The sequence below is a fragment of the Felis catus genome, chromosome C1 (genome assembly GCF_018350175.1).
Source record: "Felis catus isolate Fca126 chromosome C1, F.catus_Fca126_mat1.0, whole genome shotgun sequence".
In the NCBI taxonomy this organism is placed as follows: Eukaryota; Metazoa; Chordata; class Mammalia; order Carnivora; family Felidae; genus Felis; species Felis catus.
This window is the reverse complement of record NC_058375.1, coordinates 20084341-20097701: the sequence shown is the minus strand read 5'-3', so window position 1 is coordinate 20097701 and position 13361 is coordinate 20084341. Positions and strand designations below refer to the sequence as shown.

At 49.7% G+C, this 13361-nt stretch overlaps 1 protein-coding gene and 1 long non-coding RNA gene across 7 annotated transcripts in view; one reads left to right on the top strand and one right to left on the bottom strand.

The window, feature by feature from the left end:
- The window catches only part of ZDHHC18 (zinc finger DHHC-type palmitoyltransferase 18), a 32394-nt gene extending 27942 nt beyond the window's left edge, over window positions 1-4452 (bottom strand). For 4 of the 5 annotated variants that reach the window (XM_045035361.1, XM_045035360.1, XM_045035359.1 and 1 more), the window contains exon 1: window positions 4035-4452. In XM_045035361.1, the coding sequence (XP_044891296.1) occupies window positions 4035-4357 (323 nt within the window). In that variant the 5' untranslated portion in view covers window positions 4358-4452. The remainder of the gene's footprint in view (window positions 1-4034) is intronic. The other variant, XM_023258348.2, reaches the window with a different exon arrangement.
- A 3555-nt stretch (window positions 4453-8007) lies between these two features.
- On the top strand, window positions 8008-13025 carry LOC109502177. 2 transcript variants are annotated; one of them, XR_002160602.3, is made up of 2 exons: window positions 8008-8745; window positions 12732-13025. It is a non-coding gene; the product is annotated as an uncharacterized LOC109502177 (long non-coding RNA). The 2 variants fall into 2 exon arrangements; XR_006584075.1 differs by having other exon boundaries at window positions 12729-13025.
- Window positions 13026-13361: the final 336 nt, after the last annotated feature.

Sequence of the window (13361 nt, the reverse complement as noted above, 5' to 3'; positions counted from 1 at the left end):
CAAGAGTGCCTGGAGCAGACATCACTAATTGATCTTTGCACTTTCCCTCTGAGCCAGGAGCAGACATGATCAATAGAGCCCAGAACTTTTTTTTTTTTTTTTTTTTTTTTTTTAAACGAGCTAAGGAGAGAGGTCTAGATCCCAGCACTCTTAACCCCGGCACTTAGCTGCAGCTTCAGAATCCTTCTAAACACAGAGCTTCAGGCAGCCGCTACCAATGAACTAGGCAGTCACTTGAGTTGACCGTCCACGACAATGTTCACTTATTCATTCATTCAGTTACTCCACAAATATTTAGCGAGGTCTCACATATGCCAGGCAATACCATCAACAAACAGCAGGAATAATGGCAGTGAATAAGAGTGTTGTTTCTCCGCCTGTCATGAGGCTGCGGTCTAGTGGGGAAAAGACAGGTAAACAGAGAGAGGTGCTACACAGGGCTTTGTGTGCTAACATGGGAGAGAGGAAATCACCAGAACACTCAGGAATATCTGGCTGGGGGAGATAATGTCTAAGCTAAAATCTGAAGAATAAGTAGGAGTCAGCCACGTGCAGGGGGTTAGGGGAAGAGCATGGTCTATGCACTGCCACTGTCATCCCAGGGCTGGCATCCCAAGCCCATGCTTTCAGGTCCCCGACCCCAGTTGGTTTGGAGGACAGCCTGTGCTCAGGCTGACCCTGAGGCCTGCCCAAACTATTAACCGCTGTCCTACGCTGCCTTCCCTCCCAGAGCTAGAGTGGCACCTGATGGGGTGAGGAGCTGCTACTTGGGAAATGACAGGCTGCTGGGAGGCCAGAATCAGAAGAGGCTCCAGGAGCTGGCACAGTTACAGAAAGCAAACCTGTGGACACATACTCTGTTTCCACAGCCTCTACTCCCAGAAGCTCTGGCCTCCAGAGAGGCCCTTCCCTTGAAGAGCAAAGACTGCCAGGTCCAACGGCTCCAACTGGACCACATTCCACCCCAAACATCTCAGTGGTGTCTGGGTTCAAGACTCAAAGCTGGGCCCTCTGTGTCACCCACATGCCAATCAACCAGTTCATGTATAACCAGACTTTTGGGGGGACGGAGACGAAGTCTGAGACTTGTAAAGCACTCAGAAACACCAAGTGCTAGCTCTCTGATTTTACAGAGGGGGGCTCTGAGGCCCACAGCCACATTCAAGGTCACCCTGTCAGCCAAAGACAGGACTGGGCCCTCCGGGCCCTCATCAGGTACTCTCTCTGTTCATTCAACAAATATTTACTGTCCTGAATGCCTACTACCCACCAGGCCCAGTTCTAGGCACCAAAGACAAAACAGTGTGGAGAACGAAGTCCTTCTGTGGCGAAGAGACAGGCAACAAACTAGCAGAAAGTATAGGCATAGTATGTTCAGATGGTGGCAAGTGCTTCCAGAAAACAAGTAGTCAGGGAAGAGGGGATAGGAGGGAGGGGAGTGGTTTGTTCACTTATAGGGGCAGTTAGGGAAGGAGGGAAAAAAAGTGAAGGAGTGAGCCATGAGACTATCTAAAGGAAGGGTATTCCAAATGGTGCAAAGGCCCTGAGGCAGGAATATGCAAAGAGGCCAATGTGCCTGGAGGAGGACGCACAGGGGGATTGTGGGGGGAGATGGACGGAGAGGAAGACTTTGGTTCTTATCCCAGAAAGCCAGGGAGAACTCCAGGGGGAGCCTGGGATCTGACTTAGAATTAAAGGGGCACTCTGGCCTCCATGTGGGGTGGGAAGTGGGGCAGAAGCCAGATACCCTGCTGAGAGCCCTGTGCAATAATTTACCTAACCAAACAATGAAGCAAAACCATTCTCAGCAGGAAAAGCCCTAGAGAGCCACTCTACCTTTTTCCAGAGCGATGGAAGAGTGTGAGCTCACTCACTCTCCAGCGTTCCCACACCCTGGGTCCCTACCGAGGTAACACCCCAGTCTAGACCCAGGGGAGGTCTGAGCCCAAACCCCAAACCCTCCTGCCAACTCCACCAGCCCAAGTGAAGAAGGGCAGAGACAAGGCAAGATGACTCACAAGCCCTCCCTGAACCCAGAAGTCCTCTTTTCTCCCTTCTCTGGGGGACAAATCTGTCATCAGTCAAGATACCCACGCAACCCAGAGAAGATCCTGCTTCTGAACTAACCGAATCCCACGCCTCAGTGTCACAGGGCTGGGGGCGGGGGGGGGGGGGGGGGGCGGTCAACTTCCTCCTGCTCAGGCTGCAGCCCTGGGGGTACTGGAAAAGGAACTTCCAAAACACTCACGCGGGTCGTGTCGGGTCAGCTCAGCAAGGTGGATCTGAAACTCAGCCCAAGGAACACACTGGAGGCTGGGGGCTCCCCAGAGCTCCTGCGTGTTATGTTTCCACCCTGACTCAGAAAGGAAGGGTGAAAGGGAGAAGCTAATTTGTAGGAAGTCCTCACCTCGCTTCAAGGGGAAACCCAAGGTTGCAGATACATGATCTGGCAGCTGGAGAGGGTACCTGGGGGTGGCGTCTTTGTGGCAGCCTTAGCACGGCCACAGGCCCTTAGGACGTGTTTTATGGTGAAGAAAACAGCTAATAACAGCAGCCAGCATTAAGTGCTTGTTACTGGCTAAAACCTTACGCACATGACATAGTGCCACCCTCATGACAACCTATTATAAACCCCATTTTATGGATGACGAAAGTAGGGCTCCAAGGTGAAGGGACTAACCCAGAGTCACGCGGATAGTGTGTGGTGGGGCTGGGATTTGAACCAGGTCTGTTGGCTCCAGAGATGGCGTTCTTAACCACACCGCACAATTAAGCAAGACCACAAAGGATGGGGGAGAACCCGGAGGGGAAGCTGTGTGGGTGAGTGTGAGTGTGTGTGCAAGGGATCACACAGCAGACGGCTCAAGCTAGAGACCAAAGGTGGAGTGCAAAACTTCTGGGAAGTGACAAGCATTCCTCCTCCAACCAGAAAAGGGAGCTACTGTGTGGGCCTACCCTGGGTCACGGGGGATGTGAAGAGGTCAAAACCCCACAGGGGCAAACAGGACCTATCACACCAAAGCACTGCGGACTCTCTTGAAAAATAACAAGGCACTGCAGCTGTTCCTGCCATGGGACAGGCCAGAGGTTTGCTCCAGAATGGTGAGAATGCAAAGAAAGCCAGGGGTACATGGGGTGGGGGGCAGGGACCTGCCAGAGTCAGAGGGAAGGACTGGAACCACTGGGGAAACTAAGGAAGGTACCGGAGAGGGAAGGGAGGCCTAAGAGGCCCAAAGCAGTCTGGGAAGATTGCCTGAGGGCCTAGAGGGAGAATGACTGAGGTGAAAGGAAGGGGGAAGGGTCTGAGAGTAAGAGATGACAGGGGACCCCAGAAGGGACCCTGGTGGGACACGGAGGCAGCTGGGAGAATTGTGATGGGTAGTATAAAGCCAAAGGACACAGAAAAGATCCAGAAGTTGTCTGGAAGGGATATAAAGCAAAGATGCCTCAAGGGGTCAGAAAGAAGCGGGGGCTGGCCAAGAGAGGGTCCAGCAGAGAGGTGAGGGCCAGGGGATCCGGGAGGCCTGAGCCAGGTTCTGAGAGGGAAGAAAGGATGGGTCGGTGCAGGGACTGGTAAGTATGGGGCTCCTGGCAGAGGCTGGCAAAGGCAGGGTGCCAGGGAAAGGCAGGGAGGGACAGGAGACAGGCCAGAGGATGGGGCGATGGGGCCCCGTGTGGATGGAGCATCCAGATGGATGGAGGAAGGACAGTAGGGGTGGGGTTGGGGCGGTGGGTGGTGAGGGCCAGGGAGGGCCGATGAGAGACACGCGAGGGGACTGGAAAGGCCTGGGGGCAGATCCTGAGCGGGCGAGGACGCAGGCCCGGGAGGAGCAGGGAGGAGAGAGTGCCTGGCAGGTGCAGGGAAGGGTGGAGCGCCCGAGGAGGTCGGAGTGGACCGGGCGCCCAGCGGCAGACCAGAAGGGCGGGAGTGCTCGCCGAGGAGCCGGGCGGGTGGAGTGCGCGGCAGGGGGCGGAGGGGACCGGAGGGATGGGGGCGCCCGAGGGGGCGGGGCCGGGGGCACCGCGGGACTCACTCGAAGACGAAGAAGAGGATGGTGGTGGTGAGGATGAGCAGCAGCGTGAGTGCGAAGACGCCGCCGTGGCCGGCCAGCATGAGGCGGCCGCCGCAGTAGAAGCGGTTGCGGCCCGGGAACACCTCCCACTTGCGCCGCGGGCGGCGGCCGATGCTCCCGCTGCCGCTGCCGCTGCCGCTGCTGCTCCAGCGCGGCGCGCTGGCGGGCGGCGGGGGCCCGGGGCCGGGGCCGGGGGGCGCGGCTGGACCGGGGCGGCGCGCCCCAGGGGAGGCGGGCGGCGGGGCGGCCCCGGGGCTGATCTGCTGGTACTCGCAGTCCTTCATGCGGCCGGCCGCGGGCCTCGGCTCCGCGCCCCACGGGCCGGCCGGGCCGCAGCGGGACCGGGGCCGAGCAGCGGAGGTGGTAGTGGCGGTGGCGGCGGCGGCGCGCGCGCGCGCGCGCGCGCGCGTCGCTCGCTTGCTGGGGGCGGCCCCGCCGCCGCCCCGCCCCCGCCCCGCGCGGCCTCCCGCCGCAGCGCCCCCTCCGCCTGGGCCCGGGATGGCGCTCGCGCCCCGCGGCCGGCCCCGGCCCCGCTGCGCACCCTGAGCCGCGGCGGTCCCCTCTGCAAGATGACGGGGCAGCAGATGCGCGCTCCCGGGCGCCCTCTGTCCCCTTGCAATGAAATCATTTCTTGGGTGTCCCCTGTGTGTCAGGCACCTTGCCAAGCGCCGAGATTCGAGTGGTGGACTTCTTGATCTACTTCTGGCAATCTGTAATTCCAGGGCCAGGCTTCACCCATCTCTGAGGTCTGACTGGATAGGTATTGGGGGGGGGGGGGAGGCGTGGGGACTGGCAGGGGAGGGCGTGGGGAGGGCGTGGGGACACAATCTGCTTTGAAACCCAGGGGCCTGTTAAAGACTGTCTTGGAGTTCACAATGCCCAGTGGGCGTGTGTGGCACATCCTGACCTTCCCTCACCCAGATCTGTGATCTGGACCCAGACCAAGGGTTATCTAGATATCTGGGTTGATGTAGAGTTGATGCCACAGGCCTCAGTATTTTTCAAGAATTTTGGGTGTGTTTGCTTTCCAAATGGCTGTGTAACAAATTATCGCAAATGTAGTGGCTTAAAACAATACACATTATTATCTCATACATTCCAGGTCTGGAGCCCCAACCCAGTCAGTTGAATCCTTTGCTCTGAGTCTCAGAAGGCTGCAGTCAAGGTATCAGCAAGGCTGCATCCTCATCTGGAGACTCAACTGGGGAAGAATCCACTTGCAAGCCCACTCAAGTTTTGTTGGCAGAACTTATTTCCTTAGACTCTGTGACTCAGGGCCTGAGATTTTTGCTGGCTGTCAGCTGGAGGCTTCCCTCAGGTTCCAGAGGCCATCTGCAGTTCCTAGAGATTCCCACAGTTCCTTGCCATGTGGGTTTCTCCAACATGGCTGCTTATTTCATCAGGCCCACAAGGCGAGTCTGGCTCCAGTGTGCTAAGTCAGAGTTTCACATAATGTAACTTACTATATGTAGCAGGAATGACGTCCCGTCACCTTTGCCATATTCTATAGGTGAGAAGAAAGTCACAGGTCCCACTCGAACTCAAAAAGAGAGAATCACAAAAAAGATGTGAATAGCAGGAGGCAGGAATCACTAGGGGTTACCTTAGGGTCTGTCCACAACACTGGAGTTACTGGAAAACCTAAGGAAAAGTATAGGAAAAGGGAGAGCCGGAGACGAGCATAGGAGAGAGTAAAAAAGAAAGTCAAAATACACGATGCAGAGGGGTGGAAAGGTAACAACACTGACCTCAAGGATCACTAATTGTTACACATGCCAGAGGCTGCCCAGCCATGCCTTTGGTGCCAAAGATCCTGGGTCTGATGAGCCCCACCTTGGAGTGAACCATGTTGTGGGCTTCTTCCCCTCTTGCTCCTTGGCTGTAGAACAAAGTTAAAAACTGGACATACTGGTTTCAGTAAAGAGTCCTGCTGTCCCACCCAACTGGGTTCTTTTGCAGCCCTACACCTTTGCTTGCTCCTTGTCACTTTCTGGAAACTCAAACTATCCTGCTTGATTTCAGCCTTCCTCCTCTCTACCTCATAATCTCCCCATTTGCATGGATCCTTCCCTCTCGTCTTAAAGATGTGGGCTTCCTTCTGCCCATGGCCAGGCCTCCACTCATGTCCACTCATGTCGCTCTCCGTTCATACAGACTGCAAACACACACTCTATTCTCCTCTATCAATTAAAAGGCAAAATGAAACTAAAATATCAGTAACAGAAACAGCATTCCCTCCTCGTTCTAGAGTCAGGTTTATCTTTTTCTCTCTCATTTAAAGAGCAGCTACCCCTTGCACACCACCCATTCATTTGACTTTTTTCAATTTAGCCTCTGTTGACATCACTCCTCTAAAACCTCTATCGTGGGGCACCTGGCCGGCTCAGTCCGTAGAGCATGCGACTCTTGGTCTTTGGGTTGTAAGTTCAAGCCCCACACTGGGTGTAGAGATTACTTAAAAATAAAATCTAAGAGGCACCTGGGTGGCTCAGTCGGTTAAGCATCTGACTTTGGCTCAGGCCATGATCTCATGGTTTGTGGGTTCAAGCCCCGCATCAGGCTCTGCACTACAGTGCCGGAGCCTGCTTGGGATTCTCTCTCCCTCCCCTGCTCTCTCTCAAAATAAATAAACTTTTAAAAAAACCCTTCTATCTTAAATGTCACTAATGACCCACTTAGTGTGGCATAAACTACTCATTCTCACCAATACCCACAGTTCCCAGCCTCTCTTACAGATGGGTGTGGCCAAGTGACTGAATTCTAGCTAATGGAATGTGAGTGGAAGTGACAAGCTGGCTCACAAAAGTCCCAAGTGCTGATCTTTGCTCCCTTCCCATCTGCTAGCAGAATGGAGGAGACTCTGAGAGTCAAACTAGATGTCCTCATTCCAAGTTTCAGGGTCCCAGTCCTTCTCAATCACCAGAAAGACTTAATAAGACTGAATTCAACTGATGTAATTGTGCAACATGCACAATATTTTTTTTTATGTTTTATTTATTTTTGACAGAGAGACAGACAGACAGAGCATGAGTGGGGTAAGGGCAGAGAGAGAGGGAGACCCAGAATTCAAAGCAGGCTCCAGGCTCTGAGCTGTCAGCACAGAGCCTGACGCCGGGCCTGAACTCACAGACTGCGAGATCATGACCTGAGCTGAAGTCAGACGCTCAACCGACTGAGCCACCCAGGCGCCCCAACATGCACGATATTTTGTTTTATTTGTAGCAGATAAGTCTGGGGGCTAGAAGAAATAAGACATTGTTTTATGGTTATCCTGGAAACTCTCTGATTCTCTGTGACTTAGACGGAGAGTTTAAAGATCCAACCTTGTCATTTTCTTTCTGCAAGAACTCTGATGCATTCAGAAGCATTCCTGTAGTCATCATCACTGCCATAACAGTCAAGTGCAACAATCACTTGGGCCCCCAAGGCACTTGCTTTAGTTGGCACTTCATCACAAATAACCACAGGTGATAATTTGATTAATCATGATGCCACAGCATGCGGTGGATTCGTCCCATTGTGTTTCCCATCGGCAAGGTGCTCAGCACCCTGAAATCCAATGACACGACCAAACCAGATCCCTATTCCTGTCTTTTGAGATGTTCTGGGACTCCCCCTGAGTACCAATTTCTGTATCAGTCAGGGTCCAGCCAATGAGACAGAACCATACCAGTCATTGCATAGAGGGGATTTAGTATAAAGAACAGTTGGAACCGTTAACTAGGTATAGAGCTGTAGCTAAATAACTGGAAGTTATTAAACACAACTTAAAAATTGTTTTTTAATGTTTGTTTATTTTTGAGAGAGAGACAGAGCATGAGCAGGGGAGTGGAGAGAGAAGGAGCCACAGGATTCAAAGCAGGCTCCAGGCTCTGAGCTGTCAGCACAGAGCCAGATGCGGGGCTCTGGGCGCTCAAACTCACGGACCGCGAGATCATGACCTGAGCCGAAGTCCGATGCTCAATCGACTGAGCCACCCAGATGCCCCTAAAGACAACTTTAAAGTTGTAAAAAGACAACCCCTGAGAGATCACGGAGGCGGCAACAGCAGGAGGCAACTATAGCTCGTAGGGCTAGGAGAACAAAGGGGAGCATTTGGAATCACTCAAACTTAGCAACTTAGAAGAGGGGCTCCACAGGGCTGACACTCAGACCCCTATGTCTAATGCTGGTGTCTGGTGTCTCTGCGCATGGAGGAGGGACCGACGCCGCTGAGGAAGGAGTGCCACCCGGCTGGCGCTGGTGTCTCTGACTGGGACACCGTGAAGCTGGTTCTGAAATCGTTGGGGAAAATCTGCAAAGTGGATTCAGCTGCTGCTACGGGAAGGCACTGCTGCCACCCAGGTGAAGGGGCGTCGCTACAGTGACCTCACAGGAAAAGGAAGCAAACAGGAGGGCGCTTCTCTTCCTCCTCTGGACTCACTGGCTCCCTCTAGTGGCCCTTATTGGCAGAGCCAAATACAGAGCCCGCTGACAGAGCAGAAATGTGATTTGCAGAGCCCCGGCTCCATGATCTCATAATAGAAAGCAGAGGGTGGGTTTAGAGCTGCGAGACAGCAACTCACTAACTAGCCCGAGCGCTTTTATAAAGTATTAGAAGAAAGAGGTGAAGTTAGGTGAGAATTCGCTGGTTTTCAAGCAGAGATGGAAGGGAAATAGAGACAGTCCAGAGGTAATGGGACTTTCAGAGTCAGAAAAGCTGACTGCGTTTAGACAATAAGTAGTATAAGACTGAAAAGGGTCTTGAAAGATGTGAGCACCTGTAAGGCAAATATCAGCTGAAGAGTGTGGACTTCCCAATTATTATTTCACGTGACTTTGGTGTAGCCACCATTACATTAAGCATGAGGCAAGGGGTGATGAAGCAAATAAATATATTAGCTTGAGAATTCTATCTACGAAAGAACTTGAGGGTGCTTAGTGTCACATGGATCTGACTAGAAGCAAATAGAACAGAAACCTGTTGTATTAATTTTGTATGTCAATTTGACTAGGCCACCGTATGCAGATATTTGGTCAAATATTATTCTTTTTTTTTTTTAATTTTTTTTTCAACGTTTATTCATTTTTGGGACAGAGAGAGATAGAGCATGAACGGGGGAGGGGCAGAGAGAGAGGGAGACACAGAATCGGAAACAGGCTCCAGGCTCTGAGCCATCAGCCCAGAGCCCGACGCGGGGCTCGAACTCACGGACCGCGAGATCGTGACCTGGCTGAAGTAGGACGCTTAACCGACTGTGCCACCCAGGCGCCCCAGGTCAAATATTATTCTAAATGTTTCTGTGAAGGTATTTTTAAGGTGAGTTTAACATTTTTAAAGTTTATTTATTTATTTTTGATAGAGAGAAAGAGTGGTGGAGGGGCAGAGAGAGAATCCCAAGCAGGCTCCACACTGTCAGCGTAGAGCCCAACACAGGGCTCGAACTCATGAGCTGTGAGATCACGACCTGAGCCAAAATCAAGAGCCAGGTGCTTAACCAACTGAGCCACCCAGGATTAGGCTCAGAAATGTTATATTCTTAATATTTTTAAGAATATATTTTTAAAGTAATCACCACACCAATGTGGGGCTTGAACCCATGACCCCGAGATCAAGAGTCGCCTGCTCGGCCAATTGAGCCAGCCAGACACCTCATAAAGTGAGATTAACATTTAACCAGCAGACTTTAGGGGCGCCTGGGTGGCTCAGTCAGTTAAGCATCTGACTTCAGCTAGGGTCATGAATCTCACGTTTGGTGGGTTTGGGCCCCACAATGGGCTCTATGCTGACAGCTCAGAGCCTGGAGTCTGCTTCGGATTCTGTATCTCCCTCTCTCTGCCTCTCCCCTGATCTCACTCTGTCTCTCTCTCTCTCTCAAAAATAAGTAAACATTAAATAAATAGAGTTTAGTGAAGCAGATTATTCTCCATAAAGTAGGTGGGCCTCATTCAATCAGTTGAAGGCCTTAATAGAAAAAAGACTGACTTCCTCCAGTGAAGAGGGAATTCTGCCAGCAGACTGTCTTCAGATTTGAACTGCAACATCAACTCCTCCACGGTCTCTAGCTGCTGGCCTAACATGCAGATTTTGGATTTCCCAGCCTCCATAATCATGAGCCAATTCTCTCCCTTGTACCCATCTATATGTACCCCACATATGTACACTTAATATATCCCATTAGTTATGTTTCTCTGGAGAACTCTGACTTATATGCCAAAAAGGCTTTGTGGTAACTGTATTGCCAAAGAATCCATGAGACCAAATTTTAAAAAACCTTTGTCTGCCTAAAATTAGTATGAAATCTCAAGGGACCCTGAACAGTCAAAACAATTTTGATCAAGAATAAAATTGGAGGTCTCACATTTCCTGATTTCAAAATGTACTACAGGACACCTAGGTGGCTCAGTCGGTTGAGCATCTGACTTCAGCTCAGGTCATGATCTCACCGTTTGTGGGTTCAAGCCCCACATGAGGCTCTGTGCTGACAGCTCAGAGCCTGGAGCCTGTTTTGGATCTCCCTCTCCCTCTCTCTTTGCTGCTCCCCAACTCACGCTCTGACTCTCTCTCTCAAAAACAAAATAAACATAAAAAAATATTCAAAATGTACTACAAAGCTACAGGAATCAAAACAGTATGGTACTGGCATAAAGACAGACATATAGACCATGGAATAAAATTAAAAGCCTGGAAATAACCTTGCATAGAGGTACCTGAGTGACTCAGTCAGTTAAGTGTCCGACTCTTGATTTCAGCTCAGGTCATGATCTTATGGTTTGTGGGATCAAGCCTGGGATTCTCTTTCTCCCTCTCTCTCTCTCTCTCTCTCTCTGCCTTTCCTCTGCTCTCTCTCTCTCTCTCTCTCTCTCTCTGCCTTTCCTCTGCTCTCTCTCTCTCTCAAAGTAAATTTTAAAAAACATTTTTAAAAAAGAAAAGAAAAAGAAATAACTTTGCATATATGGTCAAATGATTTCAACAAGGGCCCCAAGACCAGTCAATGGAGAAAGGACTGTCTTTTCAACACACGGTACTAGGAAAGTTGGATACTCACATGCAAAAGAATGAAAGTTAGACTTTTCTCTCACATCACATACAAAAATTTACCCCAGACGGATCAAACACTTAAACATAAGAGCTAAAACCATAAAACTCTTAGAAGAAAACAAAGAGCAAAACTTCATGACATTGGATTTGGCAATGATTTCTTGCACATAACCTTGAAAGCATAGGCAACAAGAGAAAAATAGATAAAATTGGACTGCATCAAAATTAAAACTTTTGTGCATCAAAGGACACTATGAACAAAGCAATAAGGCAACCGGGCAACCTATGGAATGAGAGAAAATATTTGCAAATCATGTATCTGACTGGTATCCAAAATATCCAACAACTCAAAAACAACAGAAAACAAGCAACCTGATTTAAAAATGGGCAAAGGAGAGGTGCCTGGGTGGTTCAGTCGACTAAGCATCCGACTCTTGATTTCAGCTCAGGTCACCTCATGGTTTGTGGGATCAAGTCCCATGTCAGGCTCTGCACTGACAGCACAGAGCCTGCTTAGGAGTTTCTCTCTCCTTCTTTCTCTGCCTCTCCTCTGCTCATGCTCTCTCTCTCTCGCTCTCTCAAAATAAATAGACTTTCAAAATATGGGCAAAAGATCTGAATGTTTCTCCAAAGGTATACATTTCATGCACCAGTAAGCACATGAAAAGGTGTTCAACATCACTTATCATTAGGGAAATGCAAGTCAAAACCACAATGAGACGTCACCTCCTACCCACTAGGATGGCTATTAGTTAAAACAAAACAAAATAGGGGCACCTGGTTGGCTCAGTTGGTAAAGCATGTGACTCTTAATCTCAGGGTTGTGAGTTCAAGCCCCACATTGGGCATGGAGCCTACTTTAAACAATAAAATAAAACAAGCGTTGGTGAGAATGTGGAGAAATTTGAAACATGTGCATTGCTGGTCGGAATGTAAAATGGTGTGACTCCTGCGGAAGACAGCATGACAGTTCCTCAAAAAATTAAACATAGAATTAGCATATCATCCAGCAATTCCAATGCTGGGTGTATACCCAAAAGAATTGAAAGCAGGGACTTAAACAGACACTTGTCTACTAATATTCATAGCAGCATTATTCATTAATAGCCAAAAGGTGGAAGCAACCAAAATATCCATTGACAGATGCTCCATTGACAGATGCTTGGATAAGCAAAATGTGGTGCATTCATACAATGGAATATGATTCAGCCGTGAAAAGGAAAATGTGACATAGGCTATATACAATACGGATGAACCTTGAAGGTATAATGAGAAGTGAAATAAGCTAGTCACAAAGGGACAAATATTGTGGAGTGGCCAGATTCACACAAAGTAGAATGATGATTGCCAGGGGATGGGAGGGTAGAGGGAATGGGGGGTTACTGCTGAATGGGTATCAGGTTTTAGTTTGGAAAGATGAAAAAGTTCTGGAGCTGAATGGTGGTGATTGTTGGATGACAACGTGAATATACTAATGCCACTGAACTTTACACTTAAAAGTGGTTAAAATGCTAAGTTTTATGTTATGTATATTTTAACATATACATACCCATGAGTGCCCCGTGAGTGCACACATGGGTGCCTCTGGCTGGCCATGATTTAAAATAATTTTTTGGTCCCCATGCTTGCACCAGCAGGAAGTAGACTGTGAAACCTGCACATTCTCCAAGGAGGTCATACTGCCCAAAGCCCATCTCAGATGCGGTGCTAAAGGATAATCAATGAGCCAGAGGGCACAGCCAGGAGGCATGGAGAACAATGGACAAAGAAGTCCCTCCTGGAACAAATCAGGGTCTAATCAAGGAGTGTCTCCAGCCCCAGGGAAGAGGACTTTGATAATCTGACCAGTGGAGATTCAGAACTGCTTTGGATCAGAGACTGTGACACATCTTCAATTCTTTCCTTTTCTAAATAGATATTTCTATGGACGTTATTCTTGTTCTGCCATTGGATGTTTTGTTTTTTCAGTTCATAAGGAACCAAATCAGAAGCAGACTGAGAGACTTGGAGCTGAATATAGTCACTAGATGGGATTTGGGGTTATCTCCCTTGGGAAGGGGTGTGTTCTCTCTGTGAGAAGAGCAAAAACAGGTATTTGGCTCTGAAAGACAGATTGAGGCAGACTGTGACACAAATATCTGTATTTTCTTCTTCCTAAACCCACATCCAGACTTTATTTCCCAGTAGGGTTCCCAGATTTAGCAAATAAAAATACAGGCTGCCTGGTTAAATTTGAATTTCAGATAAACAATGAAGAATTTCTTAGT